Here is a 21,149-nt window from a genome sequence, read left to right as displayed (position 1 = left end):
TTTCCTAGTGTGTGGTTCTGCACCAAAAAGTTAGTAAAACACTGTGCTTAAGAAATGTGAGATACTAAGTGGCAACAGAATAATGAATCTACACTATACTTCATGTCCACTCAAGAATCTCAGAATTTCTCAGGGTTTCATATTTAAGATCTGCTTATGCTTTACGGGGTAATTTCCAATTGCAATCTAAAGATAAAATAAAAATGATATCCTAGTAAAAACTAATCCAACCTCAGAAATGTTCTCAGCCAACTCTCCTAATGATACAGAAATAAATGCATAAAATCTTCACTTTCCACAGCTATTTAAAGATCTTTTTTTTTGTACAAGATCTATATATAAACACCCAGAATTTGAAGATTACTGTGTGCTCAAAGACAAATTTTCCACAGCATTTAATTATATTCATATTCTCTTTAGTTGAGCAAAACATGACTTAGTTCCTCACTCCAGGATGAAACACCGGAAGCACCTGAAAATGTTGATGCAGTAAAAACAGCAAACCTTCCACACAAGTTTGGGCAAACGAATCCCGGGTTTCTCATCTATCATGTTATGAGATGTGCGTTGTTTTTACAGGGCAAAGTTTGGAGATGGAAAGTGTGACCTGCAGCACCACAGCGGCTGCCGCGCGGTCGCTGCCAGCGGGTGAAGGCTCCAGCGCAGGCAGGCGGCCGCGTCCAGATAAATCACTCCAAAATACAATGGGGCTCTTGGCTTCGGCCCCCTTTGATGTTCAGGTCTTTCCTCTACCCTTTAGGATAGACAGACAGAAGGGTAGCCAGGGTCTGCAAAGGTCAGCAAGATGAGGTTTATTTTTACAGAAAGAGGCACCTTCCAACCAATGCTGCTCGAGCCAGTAAGTCACTTGATACCTTTTTACAGTTCTCACACTGTACTTTGCATTATTCAGAGTTCATGATTTGCTATAGCTTACGCATGCTCCTCTTTACACTGGGCTCAATTTACCAGCTGGGAAAAAAAATAGCAGCTTTAAATCCTTCATTAGTACTCTGTTTTTCTTCTCTTCCCTTCCTCGCTCCCCAGCCCTTTCCTTCCCTCTACTTTTTTAATAGAACAGAATTAAACATATAATTTCATGCTCTTAGAGGTGATGAATAAGCATTTAGGTTTATTTTAATGAAATGTATGACATAGCCTAAGCTAAGCCATAAAGTATATCTGCATTACGAGTTATGGCTCATCAGATGCATTCAGAAGGAAGGAGAATGTAAGGGTATGTCAAATATAGATCAAAACTGATAACTAGATTTTGCCCATAAAAATATATTTATGGTTCTTCAATTAAACATTATGTAGTAAGATCTACACTGTTTACAGACCACCCATATACATTACCAGATTGACTGAAAAAGACACATCTACATAAATGCAAACGGATTCCATAAAAGTGCAAATGTGTATAAACACATTTATACACATATTTCATATATATACATATTACATATATATATAACATATTTCTCAATAGAAGGCTCATTTGTTTATGTTCAGTATGTAAGGACCTCATTTTTTTCTTGATGTGCTAATGTAATATTTTAAGTTAGTTGTATATTATTCCAGATACCTCTGCTTTTGCTAAGGTTACTTTCCGAATCCAATTATTTCATTCCCTCAGTTCCTTGCTGGTGAAATGGAACAAGAATATTTGAATAAATATCAGAAAAACTATGGATAGTTGGATGAAGTGTAGCTTCTACTACTAGAGGAAGTTAAGGAAATTTAAGTTGTAAGTACTCCAAGACGTTATCCCATGATGAGACTAAAGTTGCTTCAGCAAGTTCCTCTCTTCATACTTTTGGAGGACATATTTACTGATTTTAAGAACAAATTACATAAAAATACACAGGAAAAAACTGAAAAATTTTAACTTTCCAAATTGTCCAAAGGCCAAAACCCATTTTGGCCTGAGCCTAGCTGGAGGAAAACAGGGCCCTTCTTTCCCCAAAGCACTGGGAACATTTCAAGAGCTGCAGCAGAATCTTGATCACAAGCGAGAAGCGCAACAATAAAGGTTGAATTTTCACACTACCATGTCACTAAGCGACATTAAGGATCCGAATCTCCTAAATGCCATCCAGAAGACAAGAAAGAGAAGCAGAGCCTCCCAGGCCACAGGCTGCTCCAGGAATCCCCGAGAAACCCAGCACACAGCAGGCACCAAGCAGCCACGCTACCCTCCGAGCTGCATATCATTTTTTTAAGGCCAATATTACTTATACAGGCTGTTGGCACAAAGTTCTTTTGATAGGAAACAGAGGAGGAATGAATGTCTAAACCACCTTCGTCTAATAGTGCCTTCAGGCAGGGAGGTAACTGTCCAAGTTACTTCCCAAAGAACAAACTGGAAAGGATGCTGCCTCCAAGAGCTGGAAAGCTGGGTTTGAGGCTTAATGTTTTGCAATAATCAGTCACACGTTACAGAACTCCATAATTTCAGTCTTGCTTCTCTTCATCTAATGATCTGATTCACTGTTGACTTTAACCTCTGTTATTAGTTCATCAGCTGAGTGATTGATGAAACTAGAGCTTCAATCTGATGATTGTGTTGCTCAACTTCAGCAACAGTAGTTTTATTAGGATTCTAAATTATTTTGTTTATTATTGCACAATCAAATCCATACCAAAGATATTTTTCTATTAAAACTGCCATCTCGCCGCTCTAGAAAGACAAGAGTAACCTGACACCATAAATAAGGCAGCTACTTTGTTCAGCTTCAGAATTTGTATGTATGTCCATCGTTCTTCACATCTCAAAACGCTGAGAAGAAACATATCGATTTTTCTTAAAAAAAGAACATTATGGTATATAGCATTTACTTCTTTCACATTAATACCTTACCTAAAACTACTCCTGAATAAAGGAGAATAGACTATTATTAATCAATGCCAAATAACTCTGCTCTGCGTGGGACCTTAAAAGGCTTCAATGTCCAACTATGTCACAGTAGCCAGCCCAACAAGGCTGCGCTCAGCAATTCTGAATATAAATACAGATTTCAAACCTATCACACTATGTCAGGCTGTGGCCTACAATAGCTTCACTCTGTCCTTTTGCTCCCAGCTATGACAGTTGTGCTGGAAAAGGAAGGTTACAGACACTTCACTGTCTAGGACGGCTGCTGAAGCAACCGGTGCCTTTAGAAGTGCTTGGGATGGAAGGTTCTTCAGCTGCAGCTCCTCAGGTCCACATACATTCCCTACTCAGCACCCTCCCCTCCTACCTCTGCAGCACAGGCTTCTCTTCCAGTGTTAAACGAAGTTGAAGAAGAGGAAAAAGTATTAAAAGCCCGTTGGAGTGTTCCCCTCCAACACATCTTTCTGGCTCACAAAGAAGCAGTCTTTGAGCAGAGGCCGAGAGCTGCGGCTCTGCACAGGATGGACAAGTTATCTTGGTTCCTGCAAATCCTACACATGGCAAATAGGTTGTTTAAGTCTTGGATTGGAGGCAGAGGAAAATGCTGGGCAGAAGTTTCTGACTTACAGTAAATTGGAAATTCAGCACCAGAAGAAAAATGTTAAATTTTCTGCGTATTCTTCCACGTTTAGAAGTTGTCTCAATGTGTTTCATCCTACATTTAGTAATAAATGCAGCAAGACAACATGAAATCTATCAGCACAACAGAAACACCACTGGGTAATGGAATAGCACTTACATAAATGACTAAGTTACAGTATCTCAGCCAATATAAAGCTAATTATGGAGATTTTGTTAAATATTATGTGAAGAAACAACACAGTACCTCAAGGTTTGTAAAAATACTGTTATTACTTTACAATATTTTACAAAGCTATAGTCAAAAACTGCGATTCTAACAACCTAATGGCTGCCAATTATCTGGACTGGTAATGTATGCAATCATCAAGAAACAAAATGCTTCAGTTGACTGCTTTCCTGGTTTGGGTATTAGTCTTGGTAGGATACCATGTGCCATACTGTACTGACAAAAAGTTAACTTCCTGTTTTGTTCCATTTCCTTCAGCATTTAATGAATATTCACTGAAAACTCAACTTCGTTTGCAATCTAAGACACACTAGACACACACTTTGTTTTACACTGACAAAACAAAAAGTAAATATACACATAAATAAATAACTACCTAAGGGTCAACAAACAGACTCTGCTGGACTGGAGTCAAAACAAAATCAGTTCAGAAGCCAATCATTTTCCACTTGGGAAAAACGAAGAAACAAATCAGAAAAACTTGAAGATTAACAACTTGAGCACTTCACAGCGTTCAAGCACTCTGGGCTGTGACAGCAGCATACGCACCTTTAAGTCCTGATAACAAGAACTGCAACACTTTCTAGGTCTTGTTTCTTCTCTCTCATCCCCCAAACCACACAGGACTATTTTTGCTAGCACACTATTAAAGTTCAAGAGACTGTGCATACATATTTATATTAAGTCTCACATTAGACATGAGTGCAATTTGGAAGAAAAAGATCACAGAGCATTTTCTTATAATAAACCTGAAAATGAGAGCACAGTTCAGCAAGGAGCTCTTGATACAACTGTCACACAAAATTATCTCTAGGCTAAAATTGCTTCGATTTGGTCTTAAACCTAAGATGAAATTATTTTGGACAAGTCACAAAAGCCCATTCTGCATTTTTGTGCTGCCCAGCTGACCTCGCTTGGAATCCTACAAGGAGACGCTTTTCTTGAGTGGGAGGCAGAAAAGCAATATCCAATTTATATTAAACAAACAACAAGGCTGCTGTAAAAATACGGAGACTTGACCTGTGTCTGGGGCGCAAGGTCAACACAGATCAATGCCCCTGGAGTTTTAAATTGAAAGCATTTTAATCATTCTGGTTAAATGGAACCAAGAACTGAATCTGGCAGAATCTTTTTATTGCTGAAAGTCTCATACAATCCTAGAAGTTTCTTCACCCTATCTTGAAGGGTTTATTTATATATATTTCTCAAAGATTCTTATAAGATTAAATAAATGGCAACATGGGAATACTTCTCTTCAGTCACAGCCTACCATGTTTCTTCATGCTAACATTAAACTAAATTTTGACAACATTAAATGCCTGTACTACAAAATTTAAACAAACAAATGGAAACAATTTGTGGTAACACCAAACTTCCAGAAGTTGTTAGCTTGCATTGAGGTTAACTTGCATTCCATTATAAATTATCAGTCTTATTATTAAGATATTCCAGTGCATTGTCTCTCCAATTTTATTGCACAGAGTGAAAATACATGCAGGCTTGCTAGGGGTACTGAAATTTTGGTATTTAAAATTCCAGTACTCAAAAGCTAACAACTCCAAAACTAGGGTTTTAGGAAGAACACTCCACTTTAATAAGGCAATGAACAAATCAAGGAATGTTAAAACTTCATTTCTATCATCAATTCATTGGCAGAACAGGCATGAAAAGACAAGGAACGATTCTGCAACTCTCCTTCTACAGAATAAAGAAAAGGACTGAGGGCCACATATATGAAGGAAGAGCTTTTTGGTAATCTCACCTTGATGAACCACAGAAAAGTGCAGAGCTTCTCCTGTAAAGGCTTGCAAAGGATTTGGGAGTCAGTGGCGGAAGCAGTTCCTAAAGGAGAACCACGAACATGCCCAGCTCCTGCAGGCTGAAGTCCTACCCCGTGCAGTGCAGTACAGCAAGGAGCCAACTCCTGAGCTGGGCAGGGGACCTGCCACATGCACAACACCACGGGCACGTGGCTCCGAGCTCAGCGCAGCTGGAGTTTCAGGGGTGTCAAGTGCATTAGATGTGAAAGAAGAATGCGCTTATTCCTACCGGGGTTTGCCCATTCTGGAGGCTCAATCTTCAAAAGACTTTTGGAACAGTCAGAATAAACCTCAAATCCTAACAAATACCCAGCTCCTGCAAGGCTGGGTCTGGGGAACTTTTTAAAAATAAAATAAAATAATCTTTTGTTTCCTTCCTTCCTCTGTTAGTATGAAGAGAAATTAATTTGAGGGAAAGGAAACAAGCTCTACCTTTTCCCTGGCAGTTTGCTGCTTTTGTCCCTCCCAAGTCTCTTGGTGGTGCCTGTCCAACCGGGTAAGCCTGGCCGTGTGATGTTGGGCACCGAAGGCAACATATCCTTTCCCCCTGTGTCCTCCTGTAACGACGGGGGAAAGCCTGCTGCTCGCTGGATTTCAGCATGCAGATGTTAAGAACATTTTAAAACATGTTGGGTCCAAGAAATGTATTTCCACTTCTTGCCTCTGATTTATCTCCTGATTACAAAAGGCTTCCCAGCCCGCGTGAACAGCAGTAACCTGCAGCATTAAGCAGCTTACACCATTACTCCAGGCTTTAGAAGCTGAACTCCTCAAGCCAACTGTGAACAAGTACATGCATGTGTCAGCTCCTTTCAAGGTCACTTGTGCAGCTCTCCCCTGCACAACTCTCTTTAATAAGGCAGGTGCATGGCTTGAAAAGCAGAAGCTTGCAAGTGCTGAAATCGTTTTTTCATAGCTTTGCTTTTCTTTGTAAATAAAATACTAAGCGCAATTTGTATAAACTTGTCCTTCTTTAAGTTAAAAAAAAAGAAGTAAGATTTATTTTGAGTGGTAGTACTTATCAAATGTCACCATTTTCCTGTTTAAAATCATTAATCATTCTGATTAACCTTTGATTTAAATGATTATATACCACAACAAAGCATAAACACACATAAATTATTCACCCTAAAGAAATTCTCGAAGCACGGACCTCATAAGAAAACAGTTATGTCCTTAAGTCTCTTAAGGAATTTATTAACCAAGTGCATTATATTAAGCCAAAAAGGCGGTTCCATAGGCTCACATGGGAAGGTTCACACATGTAAATTCATACCCCAAATCACGGCCTAGTTAATCCCCCAGCCATCACAGGAGTGCTCTAAGCGGAAACAGCAACCAAAACAGAACCCAAAAAATCAATTCTGCTGTTGAAAAACCCTGTGACCACTCCCTCAACAAGTACTTCCAGGCCGAGCATCTTCTGTAAGGAATTTTATCCCAAGTGGGAAATACGTGCTAGTGTGTTACTTGCATATAAAAAAGAGGGCCTGGAGCACAAGAAGAGACAAGAAATAAAATTTAATATCTCACACTTAGGAAGACACGTGGATTCCAAACCATGTAACGGCCTTCAAAGCAGAGAGGGAAGAACAGGATATCAAAGGTAAATTAGAGAGAGAGCTGAAGGCAAATCTGAATAAATGGCGGAAAAATTAAAGCATATAAAAACACACTTAAGATCCCATCTCAAAGGAGCAATTTGTATGGAGAATACAGGAAAAGGCCCTGCAAAGCTTCACGTCTGCCCAACGCAGGGGCTCCTCTCCCTCCTGCACAGCTCTGCCCCAGGGCAGCCCGGCACATGCACATCAGCCTGCGGGACAGCGAGGAGCTGCTGCCAGCCCCATGGATAAACTCTTTAAACCATCATTTCCACGTCATTTTTTCCTACTCAAAGGGGTTCTAAAACACCCAGCTCTCTTCTGGATACAAATGACTCAAATGCGTTTTGCAATCAAAGGAAATACCTGGGTCTAACTCATCTATAAGCTAGGTAGAACCATAGCAATCACTTGCATTTTTTTTCAGATGCCCAGGAATGCCTGGGATTATTGAAAATGAATTTTGTTTCATGCTGTCCGGGATTGATCTAAGTCATCTGGAAAAACTGAGCTCCCTCTCTTCCTCTCCATAAATACCAGTCTCATAATATAAAATAAAATAGAAATATTATATTGCACATTCCAAGCAAAAACCTGTTTGCTTTGGGTTTATAAAAGCAAATTACAAGTCATGGTAAATGTAGCATAAGGATTATGGACGTTCATGCTTCCAGCTGAGTTAATAATGTTCAAATGGCATGTCGTGCAGCACAACAGTTCTGTCTATGCAAACAGCAAGCCAAAAAAATAACAGGTTCTAGCTATCTAAGGTTAGCTATCCTAAATGAGAAGGAAATAGGTATTTGGGGTACCTTTCTTCCTCACCAGGGAAAAAAGATACAGACTCTGCTAGACATTCAGAGTATCAAAAAGTGCACTGGAAGAGCAAGCTGCAGGTTGGAAAAGACAAACAACAGTTCAGGGAAGATAGGAGTAAAGTCTAATTTACTGTTATCCTGGACACAGACCACTTTCTCGTGTGAAAAGGATTATATGAAAACAAGTTGCTTATTTGGTGAGTTTGAAAGTGGTGTATTTGCATCTCCATTCTCCAGAGTCTGATTTTTCAAACTATTTTTTTTTTCTTTTTAATATTAGTCTTGGTTCTCCTATAGGAGACCCTATAGGAAGTCTCTCCTATAGGAGAACTTCTATAGAAGTAGCTTAAGTTCAGGCACTCTTGCTGCCACCCCTGAGTTGTCAGGCTGCAAAGCACCTGACGGTCTAAAGCAGCCCGCAGGCACCGACGGCCTTTCTTTGCCATAACTTCACCAAAAACCTGCTGGCAAAACCAATGAGACCAACCCAAACGTCTCCCGCACGGAGCAGAGCGCAGGACGTGCAGTACTGCAGACAGTCTCTCTAATGGAAAAGGGGATCTTGGCGTCACAAGGCTCCTTGCAAAGACAAGAATAATGTGGCTGCAGCAGATGCTAATTCAAAGTGTCCTTCCACGGGACTCGGAGAGCCGGAGGAGTCCCTGGTTCTCGGGATGCGGAGGGCGATGCCCAGAGCTGGCGGTCGGGAGCGCGACGGCCCCGTCCTGCCGATGCTGAGCGGGCAGTGGGCGAGCGCACCCCGGACCACGGGGAGAACCGGGAGGTGCATTTCAACACCCAGCCAAACCCAAAACCTCTGCCAAGGGCTTTTGTTGCATTCACAGCGAGCATGATTTGCTTTTCTATTATATATTCATATGCTTTCATTCAGAACAACGTTGTTTTATTACAGTGGATTCAGCTGTGCTTTGCAGTCCTGCTTCATTTCTTCCGAGGCAAGTTCTTCGGGAGATTAACCTGACACATTTATTCCCCTGATAATATATCCTGTCCTCTCTGATATCATTACCAATTTCAAGTACATAGCAATAAACAGGCTCAATTTTTTTTAAAAAGTAGTGACTTGAAAGGCTTTTTCCTTCCAACATTTTCTTGGTACAACAGATTTCACTTCACAAGTAACACCATAAAATTCAGGTCAAGTAAATATAAAATAAATTATTAAGTTTCTAATCAAAAGCTTTCAGGCCTAAACCCCCTCTTTATTGGACCTGGAGAACTCGAGAGCATGACTCTGTTCTAACTAGAGTTTAAGTTTTAAGCAGCTCAAAGTGGCAATTATTATTTTCCAGGAGTTCAACACATTATACTTATATGACACCTGTTTCATAAGCACAGAAGACAGTAGTGAAGATAAACTGTGTAGCTGGTAATTGAAATTAAAGGTGCAACATCTATTATCCTAACATCTACTGTGCCACATCTCCGTAACGTGCTGAAAATGAAATGACTTTTTCTTATGAAACACCAGTCTTGATACCCACTGCATCCAAAAGAAAAGGCACTAAGAGAAGTAATGAAAACTACTTACACAAAATAAGCTATCTTAAAATTCCCTACACTGCCAGTTTCCTACTAACAGTTTCCTACCAGATGCATTGAGTACAACCCCAGAATAATTCTGGGAATTTTTTTCTTCAACTCAGAAACAGTATAAAATTTATGGTAAGGAAAATTCCTCAGAAATACAGTTTCCTTCTGAAAATAATGATATCCTCTAAAAACACAGAGCCTTGCATGAGCCTTAAAATAATCATTTGAAAGTACTTTTTAAATCAAAAATTCAGGAAAAAGAAAGCAAGCAATTCTAAGATTTCAAAATTAGGATTTTTAAATGAAAAAACATGCAGATAAATTCTACTGTCTTTGGAACCAAATAAAGCTGTATTAAAGTTATATTAAATAATAAAGCTATATTAAGAGGGCCATTTACTGAAAGAATATGCAGTTTAAGCACGGTTCCTGAAACATGCTTAGCATTCCAATGTTCACTAATGTGACAGAAATCAGCAACCTTTTCCAAAACTGCAAAATTTGCTTATCATTATATCCTCAGTAAACAGATGCTTTTTTCCCCCAATAATGTAACTGATTAAAACTCTAACTGCTATTTTTTGCAACATTAAAAAAAAGAGAGACAGAGAGAGAGAGAAGCACACAGAGATTACTCCATATGTGGCTGGGACACATATTCCAGATATTCCAGATCCTTTCCCCAGAACTAACTGTGCCTTTTTTTTTTTTTTTACCTCTGTTTTAATCACCAAACTCCAGCACTCTTTTCCTGGTCTGTCCAGTACACAGTGCTTGGTTTTGGTACCTTTCAAATGGGATCGCACGGGACTCAATCAGTAGCTCTTTAAAATCTGGCTGTAACTCAGTTGAAAGGAAGGACTGGATTGAAGCAAGGTGCTTCTGCAGTCAAATGCAGCTTACTAAATATTTAAGACACATAAACATGCAGGACTGTAAATCACTATAAACCAAAATGGTTTGCAACATCTCAGCAAAAGTCTCCTGGCTACAGATATATTATGTGCTTCATTCATTTTCCAATGAGCAATGCACAGGGTTTGCATTATTATTAATTGCATATAAATTACCATGATTTTTGTATCGCTGGAGAAGTATTTAGCCATTCACCTCTCAGAGGAACAATGCTGAACAAAGGAAATGAATGCATGGCACATAAGAACAATGCTGAACACAGAAATTTATGCATGCCATTTAAAAGGCATGGCATTTAGACGACTAGCAAAAAAAAAATCAGAAGTATTTCATAAATCTTTAATTGTAAGCAAAAAAAAAAAAAAAACTACTAATGGTTTCCCACAACCTTGATATTATTTAAGCAAGAATACTGCCTACTTCTGGAGTGCAAATTCGTCCTAATCCATGTATCTGTCTGTATCCTAGAGAGTCTTGCTGCAAAATTTATTGTATCTGAGATCTGCTAATCATCATCAGAAAACTCTGCTGCGCATCTTGAGGACGTACTTTAGGCTCTCAAGGGGGAAAATAAACATCCTTTATTACCTGCTTTTGGAAAATACTGATTTGTATTTATTCAGAAACCTTTTCAAGTTGCACCACTGTTAAATTAAATATTTATGGCGTGCGCTTCCAACGTGTTTGGCACCTGTTGAACACTGACTTCAACACGAGCACCGAGTGCCCCAACCCTGTGGGGAGACAAGGCAGAGATGCAGCAAAGCAGCTCGATGTCACCCTTACGGCTAAATGTCACGGGATGCTCCCAAGCCCCTGCTTCCCATCGCACGGTTTCATTGCAGACAACCGAATCGGAGCCCTAGTTTACTACAAATACCAGAACTAAGACTGATTTTAAGTGCTGGCAGTTAATCCTAACACATCTTTGTTGTCCTTCGCTAGTGAAAACATGTGGGCCTGGGTCATTAGATCTTCTGTGAGGAGAAACTTAGATGGGGGACTAAAATCCTCAGTGAGCAAAGAGCTGGAAAGAAAGGGTTTTGCTAGGAAGGGTGAGAAGCTGTAGGAAGGTGAAGTCGTCAGGGTAAAATACTGAAGAAAGAACAGGGGAAAAAATAAGTTTGTTACATTATGAAAATCTGTGTCCTGGTGACAGCAAGGCTGCACAAGCAGTCCTCATTTTTGGCTCAGAGGAAGAACCCTACGAATCACGCCAGAATAAGGCATTTCTCACCTGCACACGCTGGCTTTGCGGAGCTGCTGCGGACCCTCTTGGTCCAGGTGACTCCATCCCCCATGCTGGCCTGAACAGACCCTTTCCCACTCCCAAGCCCCACTTCCTTTAGGATTAAAAGGGGGCAGCTCTGCGGCAGCTCCAGGACGAGCAGTTTCTGCTGCGGGAACATGGTGGCAGCCAGAGCTGCAGCTTTCCCAAACCGCTCCAGAAAACCCCTTCCCTGCCTCCCATCCACCATTGCAACGCAGCACAGAGACACCAGCTAAAATTCTTGAAATAAAAACCTACATTTCCTTGTGGCATCAGGCCTGCACTCCTGGAGCAAAAAGTTACATCTTGCAGGCAACAACTAAGTATAGGGCACCCAAATACAAAATTCCTGTATATGGAGGCTGTTCAAAAGATCATCTGATGTGATTTCATAAGCTGAAAACTAATAAAATCGTTGAATATTGCAGATAGCACACATCCATCTCCCTACACACTCCAGAGCACACTACAAATCTGCCCAGCAAGGCTGAGTATTTTACTCATTAAAATAGTAGCTTTCATCACACTATAAAACATTTGCAAATGCAGACGAGAAAACCGACAAGCGTATTTACTGTACAGCTTTATATTTGTGTCATCAATTAACAACAAAAGTTTGGAATAAAACTAAAATAAAAGCTAATCAAAACAGCTAGCTGTCAAAACAGATGGGAACTATATTTTTCAAATCAAGCAAAAAGCCAAAGCTTTAGAGCATTTAGTGTCATGTCAGTGAATGCAGACAGGAGAATGCAGAAGGACAACAAATGTCAGGGATATAAGAGAGAAAAGGAGCCCATGACTGAAGATTCACATTTAGGGATTTCCACTCATGGTTTTTTTTTTGTGTTTTTTTTTCCTCCATGATGATTTAACTCTACCGAAACAGTCCTCTCATATGTGAGCTATAAATAAGGTTCCACCGCAGCGCTGCGGGCAAAATAAATAAAAACAGAGCCTCAACATTATTTTAGCCTCAAACAAATGTTTCAGTACCTACATCGTCTGGCTCAGAAAGATGCATAGACAGTCACACAGACAGAGATAGAAATGAACAATTGCAGTACCTTTTTCCCACACTGTTTACAGGGTTGGCTATATTCCTACTGGCAATAGATTTTCTTCTCGACAGCTTCTTGGTGTTGGTGCTGTCATCGGTGCTGTCATCCTCTTTCTTTGGTGTGTTGCTTCCTTTGCTGTTCAGGTCCCTTAGCACATTATAATTAATTTTACTTGAGATTTTCTTCTGTTCTAACATCTTTTCAATTGCTTCTCCTGCTGTGCTGGCTTGAATCGGCTCCCGCTTCTTTGCAGATTTCTTTGGCTTAATTAAAATATAAAATTAGTAATGTAGACACAAACAGCATTTTTTGGAAACCAAAGGGCAATGTGCAGTCCTGGTACAGGTGCTGCTGCCAAGGGGATAAGGTGGGTGGTGATGTTCACCTGCAGTCGGTGCCATCTGCCATGGGGCAGGAGATCTCTTTTCTCCAAGAGATAAGTGCACCCTCTTGTATTTTTTTTTTTTGCCAAATGCCCACACAGTTTATTACAAATTCTTTCACGTAAATCAGTGTTTTGTATTTGCATTGCCACAAAAGAAACAGGGGCCATTTCTCACACATGAGAAAAAAGAAAAAAGGCATGTACTCCTGTTACAGGAACTGGGATCCTGATAAAATCACTCCATGGGTAAATAATGAAATTCCTCCCACTAAAATCGCCTTCAAAATTACAGTCAAGATGGATTAGCCGCCCATCTCCGATAAGGCTGTATGAAAACTACAACAATATTTTAGATGAAGTCTGAAAGTGGGAAGATTCACCTAGCTGTTCCGCCAGACTGAAAAGGCCAAGAATATCAGATGCAGCTTTATAAACCTGGACTGGCTGAAGGGGAAGAAACAGGATGTTATAGATGCACACCAAGTGCAGAAGTGATGTCACCTGCACACAACAGGAGACCTCCCCATCTTGCCAAGTGTCGCAAGCCCAAGTCTAACATTAAGCTTGGTTGTTTGACGTTGTCCCAACTCAGGCAAAGAGATGACACTGGAGAACATTCCTATCCATGTCTCATGCCTGGGTAGGTGGACAGAAAAGGTCTTCTGTTTCTCATTCAGCATTTGCCTTTTTAAAAGGAGGTTTTAACACCAAACTCTGCAGGAGATTTATTTTCTAATGTATAATAGCCCCTCTGTTTACCTACATGGGTCAAGTGCTACCTTGAAACTGGAAAGCACTATATTAATCAAGTTCTACTCCAGCTGTCAGAAACAATACTGAGTTACAGAAAAACTCTTATGTTGTCAGAACAAAAAGGTGGGTGTCTGGGCTACTTTTCTATGCCAAAGAGTCATACAATTTTGAAAAGTGCTGGTAGAATGCCATGCCTCTGTAAGTGCAGGATGAATGAGGAACTCTGAGGCATAAAACAGTGGTTCATTGTCTGGTTTTGTTTTTATTGTTGAAATACCTGGGGGAAGAAGGAAACCCTGTCTTTCTCATTAGTCCAAAAAAAAAAAAAAGATATAGGATATACACAGTAAAAGCTAACATGGATTTTTAGTTGCATATGGAAGATTGTGCACAGATTTGACTTGTCATTTGCTCAATTACACAAAATACTAATGCTGTAAATTGCAAATATGCGACCAATTAGGCTGCTTTAAACTGCTCAATGTGGAGACAGGACATGCCATTTGCTAACATAAATGTCACATTCTTCATGAAAGGTAGAACAAAATATTCCTTCAAGTTACTGTAACAAAGATCCGCTCAGTTCTTCAGAAAGAAATTATTGTAACAGCCCAGAGAACTACTTACTGAAGTTATGGCAAGTACAAACAAATTCCACATGCACACGTTAAAAAAAAAGGCATGTCTTAAGAATTATATTTAAATAAGCAAGCAATTAGGAGAGTAATCATAAATGCAGTGAGCTAGCTCTGAATTTGCAGTGCAAAGCATTTTCTCATAATAGTCAATTTTAAAAAAAGTTCAGGCAAAAAGAAAGTGTTTTACTCACCACCTGAAAACTTAGAGCCTTGCATTTCAATAACATGTAGACATATAATAAGTTTTGCTTGTTTAGTGGTGACCTGAACCATTATCCCCATACATCCTACATGCAGGTGATCAACAGATGGACATTTTCAAACAAACACAATTAGTACACAGTTTTATACCTTGTGCTCTTTATAAATCCCAAGTTCTTTTTCTTTTGCTATTCTTGCTTCTTTTTCTGCAAGATGACAAAAGGGTAACCAGCGTGAAGATTACATAGACTGCATGTTTCAGCAACACTGGCCAAAAGGAGTTAGGAATCATAGGAATTTCAGTCCTATATGACTTACCTTTTTGTTCCTTCAAATAATCTGCATTTTCTTTCATCCACAATTCTGCTTTTATCTGAGCTTCTGCTTCATTAAGTATATACTAAAAGGCAAAACAAAATTCATCTACATTCAGAAATCAACTTGAAAACCATAGGAAAAAAACTGAATTGAAAAAAAACACGGGCAAGGGCTACTCACATTCTGGTTTTAAAAATACATTAACAAAGGAAAATATAACCAAGAGGTAAGAATCAGAGCACTTCTTGTAACTTCTGAAGCTAGCAGAAACAATGGCAGGTTTTAAAAAAGTGGTGTTAGCCAGTGGTTTCCAGACCATGATGGGGTGGCCAATGCAACAGCCATCCAGGACTCATTGTAAGTGGTCCATAATTAACCTAGAGAGTGATCCTGTTTCCATGATCTTTTTCAGATGAGACTACCATGGCAACACAGCAGTCTGCAAGTAATTCTGTGTACTGGTGGTGGTCTGTAACTCAAAGTAGTATGGAAACCATTGCTCTGTGATAGCAAAACAGAAACATGTGTCTTCTGGTTAGGTTTCTGTGAGGGTTTAGGCACAGTTATTAAGATTATTAGTTCACTGCCACGTCAGTGTGGATGAACTTGGTTTAGTTTGTTGGTATGTTAGTCCTTCAGCTTTGGGAGAACTGGGTTCAGTGTCTGTATCTAAATTTTTTCAGTTATTTCCATTTAGTCTCAATAACATCATTAGCATGTGTGGAACTGAAAAGGACACCTAGAACTACTCAGATAAGTTACAGACAGAATGACAGACACAAAAAAGGAGGGAGAGAGGGTGGGAGGGAGGCAGGAAGGAAGGGAGGGGATCTTTTTCTCCAATTACTTAGGTATAAAAGTCAAGCCAATGTTTAGCCCAAGTTAGCAAAGGTTCCCTAATTCTGATACTCTCTGGGTATGAGAAACTTCTACAGGATGCAGATGACAAATTGGATCATCCTTTCTGAACAAGACACTTGAGCTTCATGGAGCTGACCCAAAACTTGTAAGTGATATTTAAGTGCTAGTAGAACAATGTGACATTTCTACATTTTCTATTTTTTAGCCTTGCAGAGTTTCTCCAAAGTAAAAGGTGCACCTCAGGATTTTATGAGAAAAATCGCTGTAATGAAATGGAAGCAGCACAGGGAGGAGTCCTGCCCATCAGGACAAACAAGGCAAACAAAACCACAACGCTAGCACTGCTTTATCAGGCCAATATTTTCACTGCTTCATCTGCTTCTATTAGAGGCAGGTCATAACAGTAAAAACTCACTTCCTCATAGCTCCCTTATTCATCCTTCTTACACTTTTAGAGAGTTCATAATCTTGGGCTCACAATGTTACAGTCTATAGCCATGGAAATGAATGTGAGATCATAAAAGCAGAGTTATGACCTCACTGCAGAGGCTAGAAGGAGGTGAAAATCTGTTTGCTCTTTCCCAGCTTTTGTTTAAATTACGGACCTGCTATATGGAATAACATTAAAATCACCTCCATGAGGTTTCACATTTACGTGCTCCTTGCCCCCTGTGCACCAAGCTGACTTCCCACCTCCATTCCCAGTTCACTCCATGGACAAGACACTTTTGCTAACTGCCAGCCTGACAAATTCACTTTCACTGCTGAAAGCCTCCAAGCTCTCCTACTCACTCACCCATCACCGACAATATTCTGCAGATCCAGTTAAATTCTTAGCATTATCTCTGCAAAGACTTAGTACTCCTAACGGGGCGGTAGCATTAGCATTATTTCCCCTCAAAGCAGCGTGCTGAAGTGGAGAAGAGCTGGCCTCTGTCTGGTGTTGAAGTGTTGACCTGCTGGGTGACCTTCAATAAGTTATTTTTCACAGCTGTCTGTCACTTATATGTGGGCCATACAGTAAAGGATATCGACTGGCACACAAATAATAATAAACAGAGAAAATGCTGCAGAAAGCTTGGAATGAGCACAGAAGCTGTGCAGGCCATTTCTGCAGTTCGGTTTCCATGGCAGCATCCTATGGCGAGGACATCTTAATTAAATAATAAATTTAAAGCCACACACACAAAAAAAACTGTTAAAAGTCCTTCTTAAGAGTAAAGGATGTTCTAAAACACAATTATTCCAGCAGGAACAGCCCTTATGCATAAAACGGGCCAGGAACTGGCTGAACTCAAGGGCTGGCATGAACATTCGTTTTGAAACCCAAGCGCCAAAACCACCCGAACCTCCATTTGTGGAAAACGGAGCGCGGCCGGGGCGGAGGGCAGGGAGGGGACAGCCGGAGCAGCAGCCATCCCCCTTCTCCCACACAGCCCAAGGGCGTGAGGCGCCGGGGAGCCGCTCTTACCCCGCTCTTACCCTGTCGATCTCGCTGTCGTCTATCCCGCTGAGGTCCAGCTCGCCGTCGCCCGCGCCGTCACCTGCGCGGGGAGAGAACACGAGGCAGTTAGGGGCGGCCGCCGCCTCACGGGGACCCCACGGGCCTCCCCTTCTTCTGTGACAAAATTTGCCACAGTCTGAAAGAAAGTGCGATTAATCTGCTGGGCATTTCCACAAACCGTCCCTGTGAAGCCGGGGAAGACATTTTAGTGAGATGACACCATTTTTCTTCTGTGGTAACGTGAGTTTTTCTGTCGGAGCCCACAGGTCAAGAAGTTGTCTGTAAGTTATGACTTAGAAAACATTTTGGTTATCAGGGAAGCAGCATGGACCAGTGAACACTACATCATGCTGATAGTCCTCCCATGCCTTTAATCTTGACACTGACTTATCATCTGATTTTTCGAAACCACTTAACCCACATCAATTCTGTAAAAAAGATGTTATTTTTTTTCCATGTGGAAAATGAGGATTATTAAAACATTTCCAAATTTCAAAATAACTTTTAAACAGTCTATATAAATTATCAACATTAATGAGTTTCCTTGATTACAATTTTACTCTATAGTTTTATATTTACTAAGATTTCTGAAAACAGAAGGTTTTTTATGCTAGCCACTAAAAAGTGCAACAGCACAAAACTGAGGCCTAATTAAGTACTTGCATAATTTAGAGCATCAAAAACTGGTTTTCCACATCAGATTAATGTACAGTGATAATGCACTCAAAGCAGTCCAGGTAGAGAAGAAAACAAATTATTCAAGGAAAACTTATTCTGAGGAAGGAAGCAACCTGGTCATCTCTAGTTTATTTCATAAGGATTGGGCAAGTGATAATCAGTTTTCTTGCAGGAACAAATAAATAAATAAGGGTAAGTTTAAACAATCCGCAAACTAAAAAATAAAGTGTTGCAGAACAGCTTGGCACCTTCATGGTTGCTGTTCCCCATTTGTGCTTACATGTCTCCCTTTTCCTCAAGAGCTCTGAATTGCCTGGTTATCCCAATTTCTCTTTTTTTCCCCAAACACAGAGCTAGCAAGAAAGGTGGTGCTTGGATGGTGCAGGGCTCCTGTTGATCCCATGGCAGGTTTGCAGATGCATGGCCTTGAGTTTTGAGTGGAAACAAGCCAAGGTAGGAAACACAAGTGTTGCCAGATAATCCTCTCTTTGACAAAACTCAAACATTTAAAGCAGTTGCTCAAAGCACGGGGACCAGGGCATTACATATTCACGGAAAAAGAGGAGTAAATACTGCACTGAGGTGACCAAGGTGCCTTTCCCAGAGATTGCAAACCTAGATCCATGGAAAGTTTCATTCCTTGCACAAAACACGATAGTTCAAAAGCAGAGTGCGCCCAGGCCAGAATAATTTATCTCCTAGTCTGAGGGAGTTTGTGCAGAAATGGGATTAAAACAGGAGTTTTCACTGCTGCGCTGAGGCACAAAAAGGATCTTGTCTCCCCCTCTTCTTTCATCTGCCCCTTTTCTCTATCAAGATTTTTGGGAAACCAAGAAACCTTTTACTTTTGGGTTAACTGACTAAAGAAATGGATTTTTTTTCCCCTGTCTTCAGTGGATAAACAGAAATAGCAAATATTTACACAGGCCTGAAAAAGGGAACCATCCTCAAAAATCACTAGTAGGTTTTTAAAATCTCAGGCTAGAAAAACAAAATTTGGTGCCTGTGTTGGAGAACTATTCTGGACCCAAGTCAGAGCTCAGCTTAACACAGACTCCTGCACATCCCCAAATCATTTGTGGCAAAGACTGCCAGAGCATCTTACGAATAATAAAAATACCCCCACTGAAATCACGCTGCAATGGCTTTTCTTCATCATTAAGCACCTCGCTTCTCCTATACGCTGCTATATTTTTGGATCAGAGATTTAAAGTTTAATATGTCACAGTACAGTAGATGTCTGTTTCCTTATAGACCCAGACTGAAAATGATGTCATTTCAGGCACTAGGCACAATTTCATGTGTCATTTTAAATAGAGCTTGTTACTGAATTAGGTGCCAGCTTTTCTCATTGGATCAATTAGCAACGGGGACGGAAAACTCATTCGCCAACTGGTAAACTGCAGAGAAAATGCCAGAAGCAAGTTATACACCAGAAGCACTTCTTAGACCCCAAAATAGCCATACAGGGAGTAGTTGAAGGGTGTCCACTCTGCTTGCGAGCAGTCCTTTTTGCTGCCAACGTGATAGATATTCATTAAATTCAAGAACTTTTTCAGAAAAGAAGGTATGTCTTCAAATCCTAGTATAGCACTTCCATTAAAACAAAAAAAACCTAAACCCTAAGTTTAGGTACAGGATGGTAATTCAAAAATGAACTCATCCATCTTGATCTAAAGCTTTCCACAGCCATCATTTCCAGCATGAGGATGCCTCACGCCAGGGCACACAAAACATGCCCCTTCACTTTTTACGTGCCACAAAGACCTTCCCAGCTGCTAAACTTTTCAAAATGATTTCTAAATGATCATCTTCTCCTTTAATAAAAGGTTTGAAATGAAATTTTCAATGAAATGAAAACACAGATGTGGCCAACATCTGGTCCAACCTCTTAAAAGCTTATTTAAAAGCACCAAGGTCATGTGACACAGTTCTCCTACACCACGGATTTCTTCAGTTAAGAAGAATGACGACTTTATTGCAGGACGCGGACCAAAAAACAAGTAAGTTCTGCATTAAAAACAACAAAACCCCTGAATCCATTTCAGACTAGAGAAAAGAGGCGGCCTATTCCTCACTCACCTCATTTCTCTATTGCAACCGGAGGAGGATGGCTGCTTCCAGAGTTTTCAGTCAAGGTCCTGGATCAGTTACATTCTTGTAACTCAACACTGTCACCTCGCCAGCTCCCACAATATTTAAAAACACAAAGCAAAAAAAAATAGCCCTTTATTAACCGCCCTTAACGTCTTTGCCAGGCAGCTTTAACAGACGTGAGGGCTACACACAGACATTCTGGATTGGGTTTGTAAACCTGGAGGATTATTTACTGTTCCCATCATTACTCAGCGCTCACTAAAGCCTCTCTGAATACTCCACCTCCCTCCCTCTCTACCTCTGTGTATCTAGTTAAATGTATATGTAGCATGATATTACAGGGATTTATTGCAAAATAATTCTAGCTGATGTATTTTAAAAACTCACATTTTGAAAAACAGGCGTTTTAGGAATGTGTTTTTCTCTTTCTGCTGCAGGAGGCAGAACTATTTATTGCGCTGCCCAGATAAGAGGATTTCCTTACAGACAGCAATGAGGGCTGAACACTCCTCAGGAAATCCTCTGCAGCTTATATAACAGGAGGCACTCGGTGCTCTTGTCCCACACAGCACATACATCCTTGCCACATGATTTCTGAGCAGTGGGAGAACTGAGCCAGTTCAAACAAAGGGCTCTTCTACCTATTCCCTGTGATGCTGGACAACAAGAACACAGAGCATTTCAAAACACTTTGGCGCCGCACTACAGCAAAACTAAAAATAGCCAGGAGGGGTATTTTTGTTAAGAAAAAATGCTTAAACAACAAACCAAAGGCCCCAGTCCTGAGCACAGGCATCAGAAATAGTCAGATTCATTATTGCTCCCCCGGGAGGAATTAAAACATTGTGCAGATGATCTCAGAAACCCAGGAGGGCCACGCTGCTCCTGCAGGTACCCAGATGAGGGGCGCTGGTACCACTTTTGAG

The 21,149-nt window shown here is 40.4% G+C and overlaps 1 protein-coding gene across 1 annotated transcript in view; it reads right to left on the bottom strand.

The window, feature by feature from the left end:
- Positions 1-21,149, bottom strand: part of BRF1 (BRF1 general transcription factor IIIB subunit) — a 157,923-nt gene that overhangs the window by 27,514 nt on the left and 109,260 nt on the right. The window contains exons 12-15 of the mRNA XM_088539541.1: positions 17,427-17,488; positions 15,084-15,165; positions 14,916-14,971; positions 12,795-13,051 (exon numbers count right to left, since the gene is read on the bottom strand). Of these exons, the coding sequence (XP_088395667.1) occupies positions 12,795-13,051; positions 14,916-14,971; positions 15,084-15,165; positions 17,427-17,488 (457 nt within the window). The remainder of the gene's footprint in view (positions 1-12,794; positions 13,052-14,915; positions 14,972-15,083; positions 15,166-17,426; positions 17,489-21,149) is intronic.

This window comes from Tinamus guttatus, unplaced genomic scaffold, assembly GCF_059628265.1.
Source record: "Tinamus guttatus ecotype Peru unplaced genomic scaffold, ASM5962826v1 Tinamus_guttatus_pri_ptg000048l, whole genome shotgun sequence".
Lineage (NCBI taxonomy): Eukaryota > Metazoa > Chordata > Aves > Tinamiformes > Tinamidae > Tinamus > Tinamus guttatus.
This window is presented reverse-complemented; position numbering and strand designations above follow the sequence as displayed.